Consider the following 18,010-nt stretch of genomic DNA (forward strand, 5'->3'; position numbering starts at 1 on the left):
CACGGAAATATTGTTCCCTAATCCCAGGTACAAAGGGGATTTGTGTGTTGGCTCATATTTTGAGATGTCATTGTTGCCAAGGGTGGAGCTTATCTGAAAAATTCAAGGAACTGTTTGAATTTTAAGGGAAGTTCTTGCTTTGTCTGTTTCAGTTAAAATGTAATCTTACAAAATAAAAAGTCAGAGTGCAAATCAATTTAATTATTTTGAAGCCTAAAAAGGAAGAGAGATTATTAATACATATATTTGCTTTTACTTTTTTTAATTGAGAAGTTAATTTCATTTCTGTTTACCTATTATCTGGGGAGGAGTTTACTTAGGCTAGAGGATAGCAGTAGAAATGAAGCCCTTTAAATTTTGTCTTTGGTTGGACACTTCCTAAGAAAGGTGTGGGAAAGAACAGTGTAGAATAATATGACACAAAGACATAGTGTTACTTTCTATAAAATTGGCAGCTTTTATATTGCTTCAATTTGCAAATACTTTTCTTCTTACTCTCCCAAATTATACAAACACACGTTAATTTGCATGATAAATGTGTTTCTGAAAAGACTATTCGTACTAGAGGAGAGCTTACTTTTAAGAAAAGTATTGGTAAATCCTTTTAATTGAAGAATCATTTATAGTCTCTAAAGTCAGGTTTTTGGGTAGCAGATTTGCTTAGAGAGGTACCTCTGTATGCTGTATAATAAAACATATACCTTTTGAATCTAGCTCAAGTGTTGATCTAGAAAGGCCAGTTTAGCAGGAATAGTAGCATCAGTAACGTTCCCCAAAGTGAAATTGTAAATTATTCATATACTAAATTGAAGGTACTAAAGGTCTGATTTAGGCCCCCATAATTTAGGTGAAAACAAAGCAGAGAAAGGTTAGCCATAAACGAGGAGAGCATTTCAAAATAAGACACACAAGAAAGACGCTAACAAGAAGGTGAAGGAGACTTTATAGTACAGAGAAGGGAAATTATAGGGGAGATTTTATGTTAACTTTGATATTTATCTATTTAAAAGCATATCACCAAGTGCTTCTTTCGATATGAGCAACTAAAAGAATAAATAACCCAGAGTTACAACCAGAAAAATTGTAGGTGAGGGGCGCCTGGTGGCATAGTCGGTTAAGTGTCCCACTCTTGGTTTCAGCTACAGTCCTGATCTCAGGGTCATGAGATCGAGCCCTGGGTGGGGCTCCACACTCAGTGCAGAGTCTTCTTGAGATTCTTTCTCCTTCTCCCTCTGCCCTTCCCGCTCATGCTCTCTCTCTCAAATAAATAAATAAATCTTAAAAAAAAAAAGGAAAGAAAAATTTCAGGTGAGAAACAGTACAGATAAGTCTTGACTGTGAAGGGAAAGGACACTGAGGTGAGTTTCTGAGAAGTCCAGTAGCACATAGCTCCACACATCTTTGGTTCAGTTTGCCATGAAGCAAGGGGCTTGATCTACAGCAAATAAGTTTTTGAGTGCCTCTTCTCTCTGGTCCTACCATCCTAAAAGGAGGAATTGAAATTCTTTCTGTCTCCTTTTCCTTTCTCAAGACTGGTCTCCCTTTTCTATTTTTGCTGATCATCTGTCCTACCAAGTTAAAAAAGAAAGCATTAATAAAGAGAAGCCTTCTGGGGCGCCTGGGTGGCTCAGTCAGTTAGGCATCCGACTCTTGATTTCAGCTCAGGTCCTGGTCTCAGGGTCGTGGGAGCAAGCCCCGCATCAGATCCATGCTCACTGGGGAGTCTGCTTGAGGATTCTCTCTCCCTCTCCCTCTGCACCTCCCCCTGCTCTCTCTCTCAAATAAATAAATAAATCTTAAAAAAAAAAAAATAGAAAGAAAGAAAGAAGCCTCCCAAAAAGAAAAAAGAAGAAAGAGAAGCCTCTGTAAAAACAACCAAGCAGGGTTCAATATGGGGTGATTGCTGATTATTCCATTTTGCATGGTGATGATTACGTAAAGAAGTTTGCTTTTGGTTTAAAGAAAGCCATATTGAGATAGAATAACACAGGTTTTTAAAAAAAATTTTTTTTAAAGATTTATTTATTTATTTATTTAGAGAGAGTGGAGGTGGGGCAGAGGAAGAGGGAGAGAGAGAGAGAGAATCCCAAGCAGGCTCCATACCCAGTGTGGAGCCCGACGCAGGGTTCAATCTCACAACCCTGAGATCATGACTTGAGCTGAAATCAAGAGTCAGACACTTAATTGCCTGAGTCCTCCAGGCACCCCCCTTCTGTTTTTAAACACAGCTTTAAAAAAAAAAATGAAGTAGTCATTTATCCCATGAATGAGTGTTTATGTGCAGGTTTCAAAGGGAGATGGAGGAATAATGAAGAAATAATAGTTGACTTCTATGGAAGAAGAAAAGTGCTCACCAGCGGAGAGAGCAAAACATGCTGCCTTACTTCAGTTTTAGCCAGGGCTGCCCCTCATCTTGAGTTATTCCATTATGCCAAGCATTTCCTCGAGGCACTTATATCCAAGTAATGCCTGCAATGGAAATTCCTGGAACAGGGGGCACAGACCAAAAGTTTACAAAGATTAGGAAGGTAACATAAATGAGTAAGACTTGATGGGTAGAAGACAATTAGGAATTGCTGGGTTTTAGAAGAGTCCAGGTCCTGCCAAAAAGGCATTCAAATAAAATCAAATTTTAAATATTATACAGGTCAAACAAAACACAGAGGACTTGGCTGAATTCAGCCGTAGGCTCATCATGATTTTATTCCTTTCCTAGAGAATAGGTATTAAAGTAGTCTCCTCTTATGTTAGGTATGTAAATGATACAGAAAATCAAAACTAATTAAGAGGAAGATCTAGATAGAGCACAATTAACTGAGATTCTACCTACCTTAAGACAAGTTATTTCCAGAACCTTAGACAATCTATGAATTAAAGGAGTCCTAATTCTGATTTTTTAAATTTTAATTCTTCAAATCAGCTTCAGGCTGGGGAATATAAAATATTTTTGTGTGACTCTCTTTGAAAGGATGAAGCTTTTTCCCCATAGGTCAAAAGTCATGGGGCACCTGGGTAGCTCAGTCGGTTAAGCATCTGACTCTTGATTTCAGCTCAGGTCATGATCTCAGGTTTGTGAGGTAGAGCCCTGCATTGGGCTCTGCTCTGGGCATGGAGCCTGCTTAAGATTCTCTCTCCCTCTCCTTCTGCCCCTCCTCCCCTCTATAAACAACAACAACAACAACAACAAAAAGTCAATTACAGCCGATACAGCCTGTGTGAGGATATCATTCTTCATGTTGCTAAGAATTTTCAAGTTGAAGGAGGTCCTGCTTAAAACACACAGAAGACTTGAATTAATGTGTTATAGTAGAAACAGCCTTCAAATCCAAAAGGATTGATGTTTGGAAGATCGGGGTAAATAATTTCTCTTTTGAGAACATGAGTAAATAGTGGCTCAGATTTAGGTAATAAACAAAGTAATATTAAAAATTATCCAACATTCCTGAAATAAGCAACCTGAGTCACATTCAAGTCAGATACGATCTATGATAGCTCAACATTCCCCTCATCATTTTGGATATTTTGGTTTATTAGGATAGATGTAGTGATATCTTTCTTCCCTCACTATTATATTTTCATCTTTAGTAAAGGAGGTATCAGTAGCTGCATTTACCACCTAAAATTCCAAATATGATCTTATAATTGGGGAATTTCCTGTCAGTTTATACATCTGAAGGCTTCTTCTTCTTCTTCTTTTTTAAATATAAGCTCTACATCCAACATAGGGCTTGAACTCATGATCCCAAGGTCAAGAGTCACATATTCCACGGGCTGATCCAGTCAGGCACCCCTATACATCTGAAGGCTTCGTAATGGAAACTTAAAAACACAAAAGCTTTATAGCAATTAATACTTTTTTTCCTTCTTATGATAATATATAGAGTAATCCTGAAGGCTGTTCAACAATTCTGAATATTGTTAAAATGCAATTTTAAGGTAGAAAATAATCAGAGAAGAGAAAATAAGGGGAAAAATAATCAGAAATTTTTTTCTCAAAAAATTGAGTATCAAGAAAGCCAAATCAATAATGGCTTTTAAAAAACTCTAAAACCTAGCTTTGCTTATAAAATACATTCATAGAGCTCTGCTAAACTGATAGAATCCTGGCAAATGCTAGTGTTGCATGAAAATGTTCAAACCACTTTGTATTAGACACCTCTGCTAGTGTCTCAGGAATTGTAAATTATGTTTCATTGTAGGACTAAAGTGAAGTCCTAACAAGGTCTTGTTTATTAAGTCCTGGTTTTGGTATTTGTGTTGTTCTGGGGAGAAGGGGTGACCTGTAGACTTTCTGCCTAGTAGCCCCAATCTTCTCTGCTAATGTAAAGCATTGGACTCTTCTAATGTAAATAGTGTTTATGGAGCCTGTTCTGCTTATTATTCAAATTCAGGAAGAGAACATTGTGAACCAAACTTAACAAGACACATCTAGACATGGAAAAGAACAGAGAGCACAGCACTCCAGTTCTTAGAACATGAAATAAGGGAGCCGCCTGGTGGTTAAATGGTACACCGTCTTGTTTCTGGGTACCTGAAGAATAGTGATTTTACTGTTTTATTAACATGACTGAAAAAGTAAAGAGTAAAAACACTGTAGTAAAAAACAAAAAAAATAAAAGCATTTAACTAACGGACCTCTTCCAAACCCACTTACTCTCACTTTTTCTGAAACCATACCTGCTGAAAGTGGTTTATGGATAATATCAGTATTCATTCACTTAAAATTCTCTCTCTCTCTCACACACATCTACACATTTTCTCAATGCTTATCACTTTGGTCAGTTTTAACCCTAAAGAGATGCCACAAATCTCACAGAATAACTTCACTGAATGACTTAAATAACTTTCAAGCACATAGAGAACTCAGATTAAGAAGGCTGATTAGCATAAGTTAAATTAAAATCTACTTAAAAATGTAAAAACCAGGGCGCTTGGGTGGCTCAGTAGATTAAGCATCTGCCTTCCACTCAGGTTGTGATCTCAAAGTCCTGGGATTGAGCCCCACATCTGGCTCCCTGCTCAGTGGGGAGTCTGCTTTTCCCTCTCCCTCTGCTCTTCATCCACCCACAATCGTGCTCTTTCTGTCTCTCTCTGCTCTCTCTCTCAAATAAATAAATAAAATCTTTTTTATTTTTATTTTATTTTTTTAAAATATTTTATTTATTTATTTGACACAGAGAGAGAGATAGCGAGAGCAGGGACACAAGCAGGCGGAGTGGGAGAGGGAGAAGCAGGCTTCCCGCTGAGCAGGGAGCCCGATGTGGGGCTCGAACTCAGGACCCTGGGATCATGACCTGAGCCGAAGGCAGACGCTTAACAACTGAGCCACCCAGGCGCCCCTAAAATCTTTTTTAAAAAAAAACCACTATTTTGGTATCAGCTTATCAATCAATTAAAATCAGTACTTCAGGGACAGAAAAAAAGGGTAAGACTCCCTCCATGATGCAAAAGGCTGACAATCTAGTAAGGAGATAAAGTAAACAAGTAATAGAAACTATTTAGTAGAGTGGTGGAAGATAAGGCTGGAAAAGTAAATTGCTACAACTTGGAATTTCAGGTTGAGGAACTTGAACCATTGGTAACTTGATAAGAGTATTGATAAGATGACTGGAAACAGAGTGTAAAATGGCTTGGAATAGGGAGATACAAAAAAACCCAAAGACTAAATGCCTATTGCAACAGCTCACAGTGGGGTTTTGGAAACTCGGTTAAAAGGGGCAGTGGGAGTTAAGGAGATACATCTAAGAGTTTTTACTTTAAAATTTTACTGAAAATGTTTATTTTTCTGCATGTGAGAATATGTGACTCCTAGAAGGCATCACCAGTGTCATGGATAAACAAGTTTAATAAACTTATTTATTTTTTTTAATTTTTTATTGTTATGTTAATCACCATACATTACATCATTAGTTTTTGATGTAGTGTTCCATGATTCATTGTGCATAACACCCAGTGCTCCATGCCCTCTTTAATACCCATCACCAGGCTAACCCATCTTCCCACCCCCCTCCCTTCTAGGGTGCCTGGGTGGCTCAGTTGGTTAAGCAATTGCCTTTAGCTCAGGTCATGATCCTGGAGTCCGGGGATTGAGTCCAGCATCAGGCTCCCTGCTCAGCCAGGAGTCTTCTTCTCCCTCTGACCCTTCCCCCTCTCATGTGCTCTCTCTCTCTCTCATTCTCTCTCTCGAATAAATAAAATCTTAAAAATATAAAAACAAAATAAAATTTTTACTTTAAAAGACCCAAGTAGGGGCACCTGGGTGGCTCAGTCAGTTAAGCATCTACTTTTGGCCAGGTCATGATCCTGGATGGAACAAGCCGTCAGGGCTCCCTGCTTCTACCTCTGCCCCTCCCCCCACTCATGCTCTCTCTCCCTCTCTCTCAAATAAATAAATAAAATCTGGAAAAAAAAAAAAAGAAAATCCAAGGAGTTCTGAAGTTCTACATGCCATCTAAAGAGAATAATTTGTTTTCTTGAATATATTTTCCTTAGGAATTTAAGTATATCTTCCATGATGTCTTACATAAATTCTTGATTGGTTCAATCTATGGAAAGGTTGTTAAGCAAAAGAAAATTTCCTCTTTTATCTGTTTCATTTATCCAATTAAAAACAAACCAAACACACATTTAGGATGCTTGTGTCCTTGAATAGTTAATAGTTTCTGGGTTTTTCTACCTTCCTTTTTAATTGTGGAGAGAGGGAAGGAAGAGCTCTAGGGTTGAGAAGTTAAGTAGGTTAAGTAGGTTGAAGACTTGACTTGATGGGAGAAAGGAACACTGGGCAAGAGGACAGCTCTTCTTGGAAGATCACACATCTACCATCAACACAACTTCCTCATTATCTTTCCACCGTCTGCCATCTTAGGCTATCTTTTTGTCGCTATTGCTCCTTTTAAGGCTGCTCTTGATACTCATTTTATAGCAAGGGCCACCCCCAATGCCCTAGAATATTACTATGTGCAACAAGTTGGTATTAGACGCAATTCAAAAAGATAAAAGATAGACATTCACTCAAAAAGATAAAATTGAACTTGTGTGTGACTTACCTAGGGAAGCTCTGTTCTCGAAGCATTTCTACAGGTAATAGGTGAAAGGTGTCTGCATATTTTTTTGGAACCAAATATTTGAACACATGATGTCAAAATTGTTCTATTTTTAAAATCTATAAAGGCAGTGAGCTGCATATTCTCTTTTTTAATTTCTCTCATTCCTTTGCCATATTAGAACCTCGAAGTTACAATCTTCACCTCTACAATGCTCATCTCAGTGGTTCACTGGGTCCCACTGGTTCTCTTTAACCCTGACTCAATCTGCTTCTTCTTCCTCTTCATCACTGATTCAACCTTGGCTCAGGCACTCATTATCTCTTGCCAGTGCCACACTAGTTTCTATATTCAGTTTCCTTCCTCTCAGTTGATTCTTTATATTACCAGCTGAGTTACCTAAATTGAAACTCCTCTGCTTAAATTCTTCCACTGACTTCCAGGATAAGTCCAAACTCTTAGCATAGCATGCTAGCCCTTCTGTGATACAGTCCCACCTGGGTCATCTGGGTTCTTCTGGGCCATTTCTCTTCATACTTTCACTTAATATCCCAAACTCTATTCCAATCTAATATCCTCCCATCCCCTTGAAAAAGTTCAACCCTCTCAGCCCCTCTATAGGGCTTCATGGGTGCTATAACTTCTGCTTAGAGGGCCATTGCTCATCTCTTAACTAATTCTTACTCATATTTTAAGACAGTGAGGAAAGTTCTTTGAAAAGGAGAAATTGTCTGATTCAGTAAGAGTGGATTAGATATCTTTGCTGTGCACTTCCATAATACACTGGACTTTCACTCTATCATAATACTTATAACGTGTACTATAATTTTCTCCAAATCAACTATGAGCAACTTGAGGGTGGGGCTGTGTCTTTTATCTACTATGGTACTTGTTACACATTAGGCATTCAAAAATTTTTTTGATGCCCCTCTGAAAAAGGAACTTACCGATCACAATGAAAACTGCATTTTATTTGCAGTTTCTCTCATGCCCTCACTCTAATCACTTTTCTTTCTAATCTATCCTGCAGACCAAATTTCTTTAAATTTTTCTGTCAAGGTCTTTCCTTGCTAAGAAAATTTGGTTTCCTCATTGTCTATGACAACAAGTCAAGACACCTGGGTCTGGTTTTCAAAAGATATTTGGATCTACTTCTGCTTTATTTCCAGGCCCTATTCTCCCTTATCTCTGGTCACTTCAAATACTCTGCCTTCACTTTTCCTGTTGGAATCCCACCTGTTCTTTCAAGACCCTGCTCAATAATCATTTCCTCATTAAAGTCTTCTTTGGCTCTTTAAACACATATTGAGCATATAGTTTACCACTAATTTGGGCACTTACATATCATCTTGTTTGGATGTAACTATTTCTTCTATAGGCCTTTTCTCCTCCACAAGGTGATTTAAGTTCCGGGGGGGGGGAGGCGGGGGGAAGGGCAGGAATAATACCATACTTTTTGGATCTCTCAGTACAGTAATAGTGATTCAATTTCAAAAAAAATGAATAATCATACATTGTAACAATAAAATGAAAGCTGCCCAAATATAGAATTTAATTTGAAAAACACTAGAAAATAAGGGGAAAATTCATTATTAGAATTAGAAAGAAAGATTAATCACTAGCTTAAGTTAGTCATTTGCAGAGGATGTAAACTAGGAAGATGGATCAGATAGGTGTAGGTGTAAACGAAAATAATTTTACTTGTGAAAAGTTCTTATTAAAAGACTAAATAGGTCATTATTATATACTTTTCCCAGGCCATGATATTTTCTCTAAGGACATTTAGTTATCATCCTGAATATTACATAGTGGGTTCTCTAGAGAATTGCAACAGTAGTCCATAACATTATATTGTTAAGGTTGGGCATGCAAATCAAAAGGGAAAAGGTACCCCAAATCTATTATCCCTAAAATATTATTTAAGGTGACAACAGAGCCTATGAAAGTAGGCCATGCTTCTCCTAAAGCCAAAATTCCCTTGGCATCTACTTAAGGCAGGTCTAACACTTTTTTTTCTATTGTTTGTAATATTTTAATTTTTTATTTAAGTAATCTCTACATGGGGCTCAAACTCACCACCTCAAGACCAAGGGTCACATGCTCTACCAACTGAGCCAGCCAGGCACCCCAGGCTAGCACTCTTTTAAAACATGGCTGTCCTGTGGATTGATACAGGATCCTGTTCCAGGACATTTAACTAATACACTGAATTCATCCAGAGTCAAAAATAATGGGTGGCTCAGTCAGTTAAGTGTCTGCCTTCAGCTTGGGTCATGATCCCAGGGTCCTGGGATCAAGTCCATCATCGGGCTCTTTGCTCAGCGGGGAGCCTGCTTCTCCCTCTGCCTGCTGCTCCCCCTGCTTGTGCTCTTGCTGACAAAGTCTTTAAAAAAAATATGTTGCCTTCACAAACTCATATTGCATTTTAACAAGGACTTCTAAAAACACAAAGATCTAACTTAAAAGATTATTTGATGATGTTAAGTACAAACACAATGTTAGGCTAATAGAGATAGTCGTTGCAGTACCTGCTAGCTTTTCAGTAACTGCGAATTGCTTCATGTATGTTCCTGGCTATTCTTTTTACCACTGGGCCATTTTCACTTTTATTTTTGAATTTTCTTGCCATAACCAGAGATTTAAAACTGTTAGTTCAAAGCAAAATGGAAAATACATTGAATCTCATTTTACCAGTTCTGTGGCTTTGGACAAGACATTTAACTTCCCTTAGCCACAGTTTTTTTTAAAGTGGGAACAATATGTATTTTATAGTATTGCTATGAGAATTATCAACATATGTAGAATAACTACCAGAGTGCCTGGTATACAGAAAGTGTGCAACTATTATTCTAATGTTAGTTGATTTTTAAAAAATGTATCATACTGAGTAATGAGTATATTCAAACATTTACTCTTCTGGTGCAAAATACCTAAAATATCACACTAACAGTCATAATTTCTGGTGACCTAATAAAATCAAAAGATACAATTACTGTTGTTATTAATATGATCTTTAATAAATGGAATAATGCACCATTTTACAGCAAGCCTTTTTTAAACCTAAAGAACTGTCTTAAAATCTTCTCCAATGTCTCTGTAGCAATACAATCTTTTTATTTAGGTTTATATATATCAAAGCATTTACTTACAATTATTCATAAAAAACTCTTTAGTGGCTTAATGTCAGCTTTCATAGTGGCATCCATAGATAATACAAAAGAAAAGTGATTTGCTTTATTTCATACTCACACTGATCCATCAAACACAACTTACACAGCATAGCAAGGTCTCAGACGGCTTTTACAAAAGCAAAATAATTGAAAGTAATTATTCATAAATTCATATGATATTCTATCTGTAATGTAAGAGCAAAACACACCAACAAAAGATACCCGTTAACAAGAAAGAGGGTTCTGAGGAATTGCCAATATTTTTCAGCCTTTCTTATTCCAGAAAAGCATCCTCATAAATGAATACTCTGTAGCTTATGTTTCTCCTGTCCATTCAGAAAAAGCATGGCAGCTACACATCTCCATGTTTCAGCTACTACAATACCCTAAGAGTTAGTGTACTTTACAATTATCCACTTATCTTCATTTGAAAAATTATCAACAGAAAATTAAGGATGATTCCAGCTTATACAAACACTTACACAATATAATTTCCATGGAAACATGACAACAAGGCATACAAAAACTTTAAATAAATAAATGTGACGAGAAAAAGAAAAGCCACAGAAGCCAAGCAATTCAATTTTAACCAGAACCTATCTTTGAATTGCATCTTTTAGTAATTTAGTTTTCTTACTATTAAGCTCCTTTAAAAATATGTTTCCTTATCATACTTAAGAGGTTTGGTAATAAGGTGGAGAGCCTGAGACAAGAGACGGGTTACAAATAACTTCACTGCTAGGATTTTAAGTATACAGCCTATCAATTTGGAGCTTGGACTTGTCTGATTGAAGGAAAAATTCTATTTGGATCTGACAAGGTGATAAATAACTTACCAGAAGTTACCTTCTCAAAACCATCCAAACTATTACTAAAGCTATAGACTCATTATTTCACTTTTAGAAGAGTTTTTTTAATGTTAAATTACCTCAAGAAAATTTTATCTCAGAGGAACAACTTTACTAAGTTCTCCCATTAAAAAACAAAGCAAAATGAAATGATTTGTCCCATCATGTATAACCATTTACCCAAAGAAGAGAAATAGTTTTAAGACGGTGCTTCAACTCTAAGGCCTAAATAGGCTGCAACATGTAGCCAATTAGTTGAGTCATTTCCCTCTATTTAGTAATTATAGAACTGGGCAAGTTTTTATGATTAATGAAATCTGATGTTATGTCTATGTAAATTAAGTCAAATCATAAGATGAAACATTAAATGAACTGTATGTGCAACAAACACTTTAAATATTCAACTGGACTAATTGCTCGTTTGCTACCAATTAAAGTTTCTCATGTGCAAAGGGATGAAAAGGGCCCTGAGTTTTTAAGTAATATTATGTCTATAGAGTGAGTCTAAAACATGAAGATGTTTCTGAAATCTAAAAGTACAAATAAAATGGAAAAAACCTACGTGTTGCCTTTTGAAACATTTTTAAAAAGTTGTAGTTTAAAATAATTTTTTAAAAAATTCAATCATAAACTGGATGCCCTAGTGATGTGATTTATTTCTAAAGATTTCTTCTCTCTTACCCAAATTTTAGAATCTGGGTTGCAAATTAAGTTTAAAAAAATGAATGTCACCACAATTAATAGTAACACTATGAACATCACATAATAACGGAATTGGAATTTTCAAGATAGATTTATTTGGGGCATAATTCTAATACACAGCATTAAATCTTCTGAATTATTTACTTTCAAATGTATCAGCCATGAGATAAAATCCTAAATTTTCTTTATATGCACAAACACTCAACTTTAACCAGCCACTTAAAAGTTAAATGAAAGTTGTTATAGTCCAGTCTATGTTGCAAATAATAAGTATTTCAAAAGTGGTCTGCAAAAATGTTCATAGATAATAACCTGATTATTGTAAGGTTTGTTTTTGAAAGTTAATCTTGCATTTTGTGTTTAATATTTGATACAAAGAAATATGTAAAATGTTGTGGCTCAATCGTAATGCTAAGCTTGCTGCAATATAGGTTAAAAAAATTTTAATGGCAAAATTATATACAATTCTGTGTGCATGGCTTTTTCATTATAACTAATGAGAATATAAAATTGTAAAACTCCACAATTTAATAGGAAATGTTAGATAATACAAAACTTAATTAAGTGCTGATTTTCTGACAATCTGATGGTTGGATCCATTGTCAAATGGTAACATCTTCATTCTCAATTCTATCCTACTGAACTATTACTTAACTAGAGTAATGAATTTGAATATAATGTAAAATATAATTTCAGGTGTTCTTAAGTATAAATAGTTATTAAAATAGGGCTGAGAAGGAAATGCTAAGGGAACCACAGCAATTTTGTCTGAAGAACCGAGACTTAGATGTTAATTGAGAAGCCGGAAGCATAATGAAAAATAACAATACTGGAGAAGATAGCCAACTGGTCTCCCTTTTTACTGCTGGAGGAGACAAATGCACATAAAATGAAACAGGAGGGAAGGAGAATAGACAAGAAAATTTTCCTGACACAGAAGATTGCAAGTCAGATAACCAAGGGATAGAATAAGTCAGAGACAAACTAAAAGGCGGTTGAAGGAAAGTAATGGGTAGGTGCACGAGAGCACCCTGAGATTTCCTCTTTTCTTCTATGTTAATCTGAGAAGCTATAGAAAAGCCTTCTTCTGATAATAACATTTGTGTAACCAGCTCAAACAGTGATTTGCCAGATTTACTAAATCAAGGAGTATATTTAATAAGAGTGGATCATGCAAGGTAGTTTTGGCTAACATTTGCATAGTTCAGAATCTATAAGTTAAAATGCAATTTTATCCACTGAAGAGCGAACTGACAGCAAAAGGTATATTTACAAACATCTCAGTCTGAAAAAAACTTCTGGGGTGTATGTGGGAGTGTTACACAATTCTGGAATAACAGGTCTAGATAATCAACTAATGTGTGTACAATTTCTAATCAGTTAGCTTGGAAGATAAAGTAATATATAAAGCAATCTCTGAATAGTTATGCAATAACCTGCACATAACTGGTAGTAAGTTCAACATAAATTTATAAAAGGTTGTACAGGAATACAATGTAATCTCAAGTTCTAGAAGCTAACTACCTCCAATGAAATGTTCATTTCCATAAATATTAAAAAAAACAAACAAAAAACTTATTGAAGTATTCTTCCATTTTAAATGACTTTGAGGATGGAAAGTTCAGTAAATAGCTGCAGCCTCCCAGGTATTCCATTTGGCTTTAGACGCCAAACTTGAAAATTTTAAATAAAAACACTTGCCAAATTTTGTGACAATTCCCACTGAAACACATACTTACTTGAATGTTCCTACCTTCCTTTAGTTATTTTCACATTCAGAACCAATGTACATTTTCTGCAATAAGTGGGTACATGTAAGGAGCTATTGAAACTGCCTTATAAAAAAAGATACTATCTTTATATCCTTCCTATGTCCTCCTCAATTAGTTTTCTGGATTAGTAAAATTTTCTTTAAGTCACTACAAGCAGAAATTTTCAAGATGGAGTCAAAGGATTGATGAGACTTAAAATCCATGTTAAATTAATTCTTCAAGTCAAGTATGGAATCAATTTAGGGAAAAGTCTTTGTTCCCACAAGCCACCTTCACCTTTCCCTTAAAATTTACTTTTCCTTTAGTTCTACAATGCAAGAATATTAGGAGTGAAGAGAAGTGAAATAATTTTAGGATTCATGATGGCAGATGTGGGATTGAATTTTATCTTGAATTAGTAATTATTTCTCCAAGCAACAGCCAGCATAGACATGTCTACATGTCATTAAGGTATCTGCTTTGGCTTATATACAAGCCACAGTTGTGCTGGAGTGTAATGACTGAATTTCTTGCAAAATGTCAGTATATTACACATGCTGTCATACAGTGCATAGGCAGTGTGGTGTGGATGAAAGAGATGTGGAGAGGCAAACCCAGGTTAAAATCCAGCTTTCTCTATTACTAGGATGTGGAACTTGGGCAAATGGCTTAGCGTCTCTTTGCTTCAATTTCCTCAATCTGTAAAGTGGGAATATTAACTAAGATCCTTAAATAGTTCCTATGAGGATTAAAAGAGATTGTGTATGTATATCCCAGCATTCAGTATATAACAAATTGTCAATTAGTATTATTTAATTCCTGTGCCTTTTCATAACATTTTACACTGATATTGGTTTCTTTTCCCCAAATTAGGAATTTAAAAAGGGGAACACTGTTAGGAATTATAATTAAGTCATTTTTGTCTAAACCCAATTCAAACCAAGTTCTTTCAATGACTCAGTTCTGCCATACAATTAGGATAGCTCAGGGAATTAATATTAGAATTTGATTACCTATTATGATGCTTTTAAAGTTGTAAAACTAGCAAAGTGAATTTTAATTTTTTTTTCATTAAATGGCCTTTATTCGAAGGATCCAAATGCTTTTCTACTACATGCAAAATATTGTGATAGCAGTTAAATATTAGCTTTAAAAAACATTATTAGATGAATAAAGTTAGCAAATATTTTAAGTAATTTTGCTTGCTTGTATATTACAAACAGATTCAAAATCAGTCTGATGTCCAATTTAATTTAAAATTTATTAAAATGATCTACACTTTTTACTCTTCCTATTTTTTAAGGGTCTACTAAAGAAAACTAGGGAAAGAAAATTATTTGTTTTAAACATGTTTGCATGAAATGGGAAACTTAAAAGGATTCTCTTTTATTTTGGTCTATTAATTCTTGAAAGCATTTTATTAAACATAAAAAAAAAAAAGATGCTGGAAAAATTACAACCAACTAGCCTAAACACAAAGTAAAGTAGAATGTAAGATAACTTCTTCTGTCAGGAAAAGATCAGTTAGATCTCAAATGGTCATTTATCCTCAATTCGAGAAGGAATATAATTTATTTTGATTCAAAGATATCCTACACATGTTTGAAAATAATGAAATGCAGTTCAAAGACATTTAAAGGCAAGAGAACTAAGTGAAAATTTGGTGGGAAAGATATAAATAATTTGTTATATAGATAGAAGAATAATTATGCCAGAAGACTGAAAAATGTTAAGGATCTGAATCAAGAGAAGGGCCAATAAAACAAAAAAAGGTGGAAATCCTGGGCATTAGAAAAATAATCTTAATTCTAAAAATTCAAAACTGTGTTCAGCCATCCATCAGAATAAATGTGAAGTGTTGTAACATCTAACTTATAGGATTATAGCAGATGACAAAAAAAAAAAGAAGGTTTATATAGTAAATTATAAATATTTTGGACAGCAAATTGGGACATTTATGTTATCTTTAGCTAAATGATGAAGATAGAGGAATATGAGTGAGAAAATATTGTTCAGGAGATAAAAACCTAAAAGTAAGAATATGGGCATTTGTGTTTTTCTCTTAGCTTTTTATCTTCCAGAGAAATAATAGAACTTAGTTAAATAACATCTACTAAGTACTCTGAGAATCTGGAAAAATTAAGTGAGATCATCACTGTTTGCAAATTGATAGAAAATAATTTGTGCTTATAAAAAAAGTCCCTTATTTGACATAAAGTGCTTTATTTAAAAAAACATGCTGAGGTTGCTGTTTAGAGATAACTATCAGTAAGGAAAGAAGCAAAGGAAGCTTTTAAAAAAAAAACAGTATGACTTGAAGGATACATAACATGTTATCACTAAAAGGTATATTCTAATATAATGTAAATAATAAACGCTACTCACATATCAAAGATCATATGAAAAGCTGGCAAAAAGAGAAATTATGAAAATAGGATTAGTGAAGAAACAGTTTTGAAAAAAGAGAGGTAAGCCTCAGTCTGCTCAAAAATGATAGGTTTGGCAGCAATCTTTCCTTCCACAGGGATTTGGCATGCCAAATGAATTGATTTTTCCACACAGTGTTTTAGGTCATGGGAAGAGGACTCATTTTCTGATAAAGTCACCAGGCGTTGCTTGGGAAGAGAATAAAAAGTTACTACTGGTTCAAAACTATGAATTACTTTTGAAGTTATTTTAAATAGGAAATGTAATTTTATTTGAGTCAAAGATGGCCTATTCAGAGAATGAAGGCTATTAACACTATATAGTCTTAACCATCTACCTACTTAAAAATTCCATATAAGTATAGCTCTCTAAGTTTTCTGATAAAAATGTGCTTCTTAAATAAATGAATATGGAACATGAACATACATATAAAAATAAAATAAAATGAAGAAAGGCTAATATTTGACTTCGTCTACTTTGTTCTATGCTCTCTTATGAACGTCCAAAAACCAGAACCAAATACGTTTATTAAAATGCCTGGAAAGAAACATTTAGGACTTGGAAGGTTAAAAGAAATGGCATTTCAAATTAGGTTTTGGTAGTTCCTTCTTTAGAGCCCTTTGAGACAATGTTTCTGCATTCTCCATAAGGAGAGAGAAAGCAAGAAATCAGGTAGCTGCTTTCTCTTGTGCAAAAATCACTGCCATAGAACTGACCTGCCAAAAGTATGCGGGTTGGGGCAGAAAAATGTACTTATTATGGAAGAATGTGTGCTCTGTTAGGAAGAGAGCTTACAAGAAAGCTTATTTGTGGACTATAGACTATTGCACGTTCAAACAAAACACAAGAGAAAAGAATGTCCAACAGATAATATGTTCAGGAACAGTTCAACACATAAACTAGCTTGTGCCCAGAAATAAAACATGGATACCAGACACCACTGCAGTCAGACCTGTCTTAATTTGCTTCTGTTTTAATGACCTTTAGAAACTGGTCCAAACTGATTATCAGCAATACATTGTTTTTGCTTTTTTTCTTAAAAAAATATTTTGAGACCACTTTTGATACACACACATATAATTCTGTGGTCATAACAGACAAATATAACTTTAATGAGACTAAACAAAAGTGCAAAACTTAAAAAAAAAAAATTAAAAAATAATGGAAGCATAAGCTAAATTTTTCTGCATAGCTGAAATCTATTTAAAGCAAGTCCTGTTGCAGGGGTGGGAGAGGGTACTGACAGGAAGATAAAGCAGTTTTTTTTAAATGTCTTCTGCACGTTTAAATGATGCAAAAAATAATTTCACTCCATAGGCTTGAAAATATTTCACAGACAGTTCATTCCTACATCTTTAGAGACCATGGTTGTGGCAGTGCCCCCCTCTGCAAGGTAAACTGCGGTGCTGGATTTGGAATGAACTGCCCTGTCACTGCCATTGTTGTTGACCTCACAGTCCAGTGGTTCAGTGGAGATGACCCAGGTGGAGGGGCGCCACCGCTTAAGAGAATAGGGAGTTTTCACACGTTTCTTAATCTTTTCACCAGATCCTGATTTGCCATCTTGTGTTGACTCACCTACTGGAAATAAAAGGACAGAAATAAACTATATATAAAGAAACTATTAAATAGTAAGAAATTAGGTCTGTAACTCAAGAACAGATCAAACTAATATCTGCAGGAGGTATTAATAGACATTACTTGAAATTCATAATGCCAGGCAATTATTTTCTAGGCAAAACTTAACCAACTTATTTTGAGACTCTTTAAGCACAATTGTTTCCGTAACTGGTTGGCTTATTCTATTGGGCGAGCAAAAACAGAGGAGAAAATTAAAAGTTCTCAGCTGTATTCTCAAATCCTTTGGTTGTTGGTAGTGATCCTAACTTGGCAAAATGCATTTAATCATTCTACTTAATTTTCAAAGCAGATCAAATTTTAAAGGCACCTGGCATATAATATTTTCAGAAGGATGACATAAATACTACAGTATAAATTTTCTAGTAATTTCCCCTTCCCACACCTGACTAGACATTTTATTGCTATGGAGCCCTGCTATAGGGTGTATT

The 18,010-nt window shown here is 35.1% G+C and overlaps 1 protein-coding gene across 1 annotated transcript in view; it reads right to left on the reverse strand.

Moving 5' to 3' along the window:
* Positions 1–10,038: 10,038 nt before the first annotated feature.
* BMPR2 (bone morphogenetic protein receptor type 2) overlaps positions 10,039–18,010 on the reverse strand; it is a 193,578-nt gene continuing 185,606 nt past the window's right edge. Inside the window, exon 13 of the mRNA XM_032404519.1 lies at positions 10,039–17,522. Within this exon, the coding sequence (XP_032260410.1) occupies positions 17,272–17,522 (251 nt within the window). The 3' untranslated portion in view covers positions 10,039–17,271. The remainder of the gene's footprint in view (positions 17,523–18,010) is intronic.

Source organism: Phoca vitulina, unplaced genomic scaffold (assembly GCF_004348235.1).
Source record: "Phoca vitulina isolate PV1807 unplaced genomic scaffold, GSC_HSeal_1.0 scaffold1, whole genome shotgun sequence".
In the NCBI taxonomy this organism is placed as follows: Eukaryota; Metazoa; Chordata; class Mammalia; order Carnivora; family Phocidae; genus Phoca; species Phoca vitulina.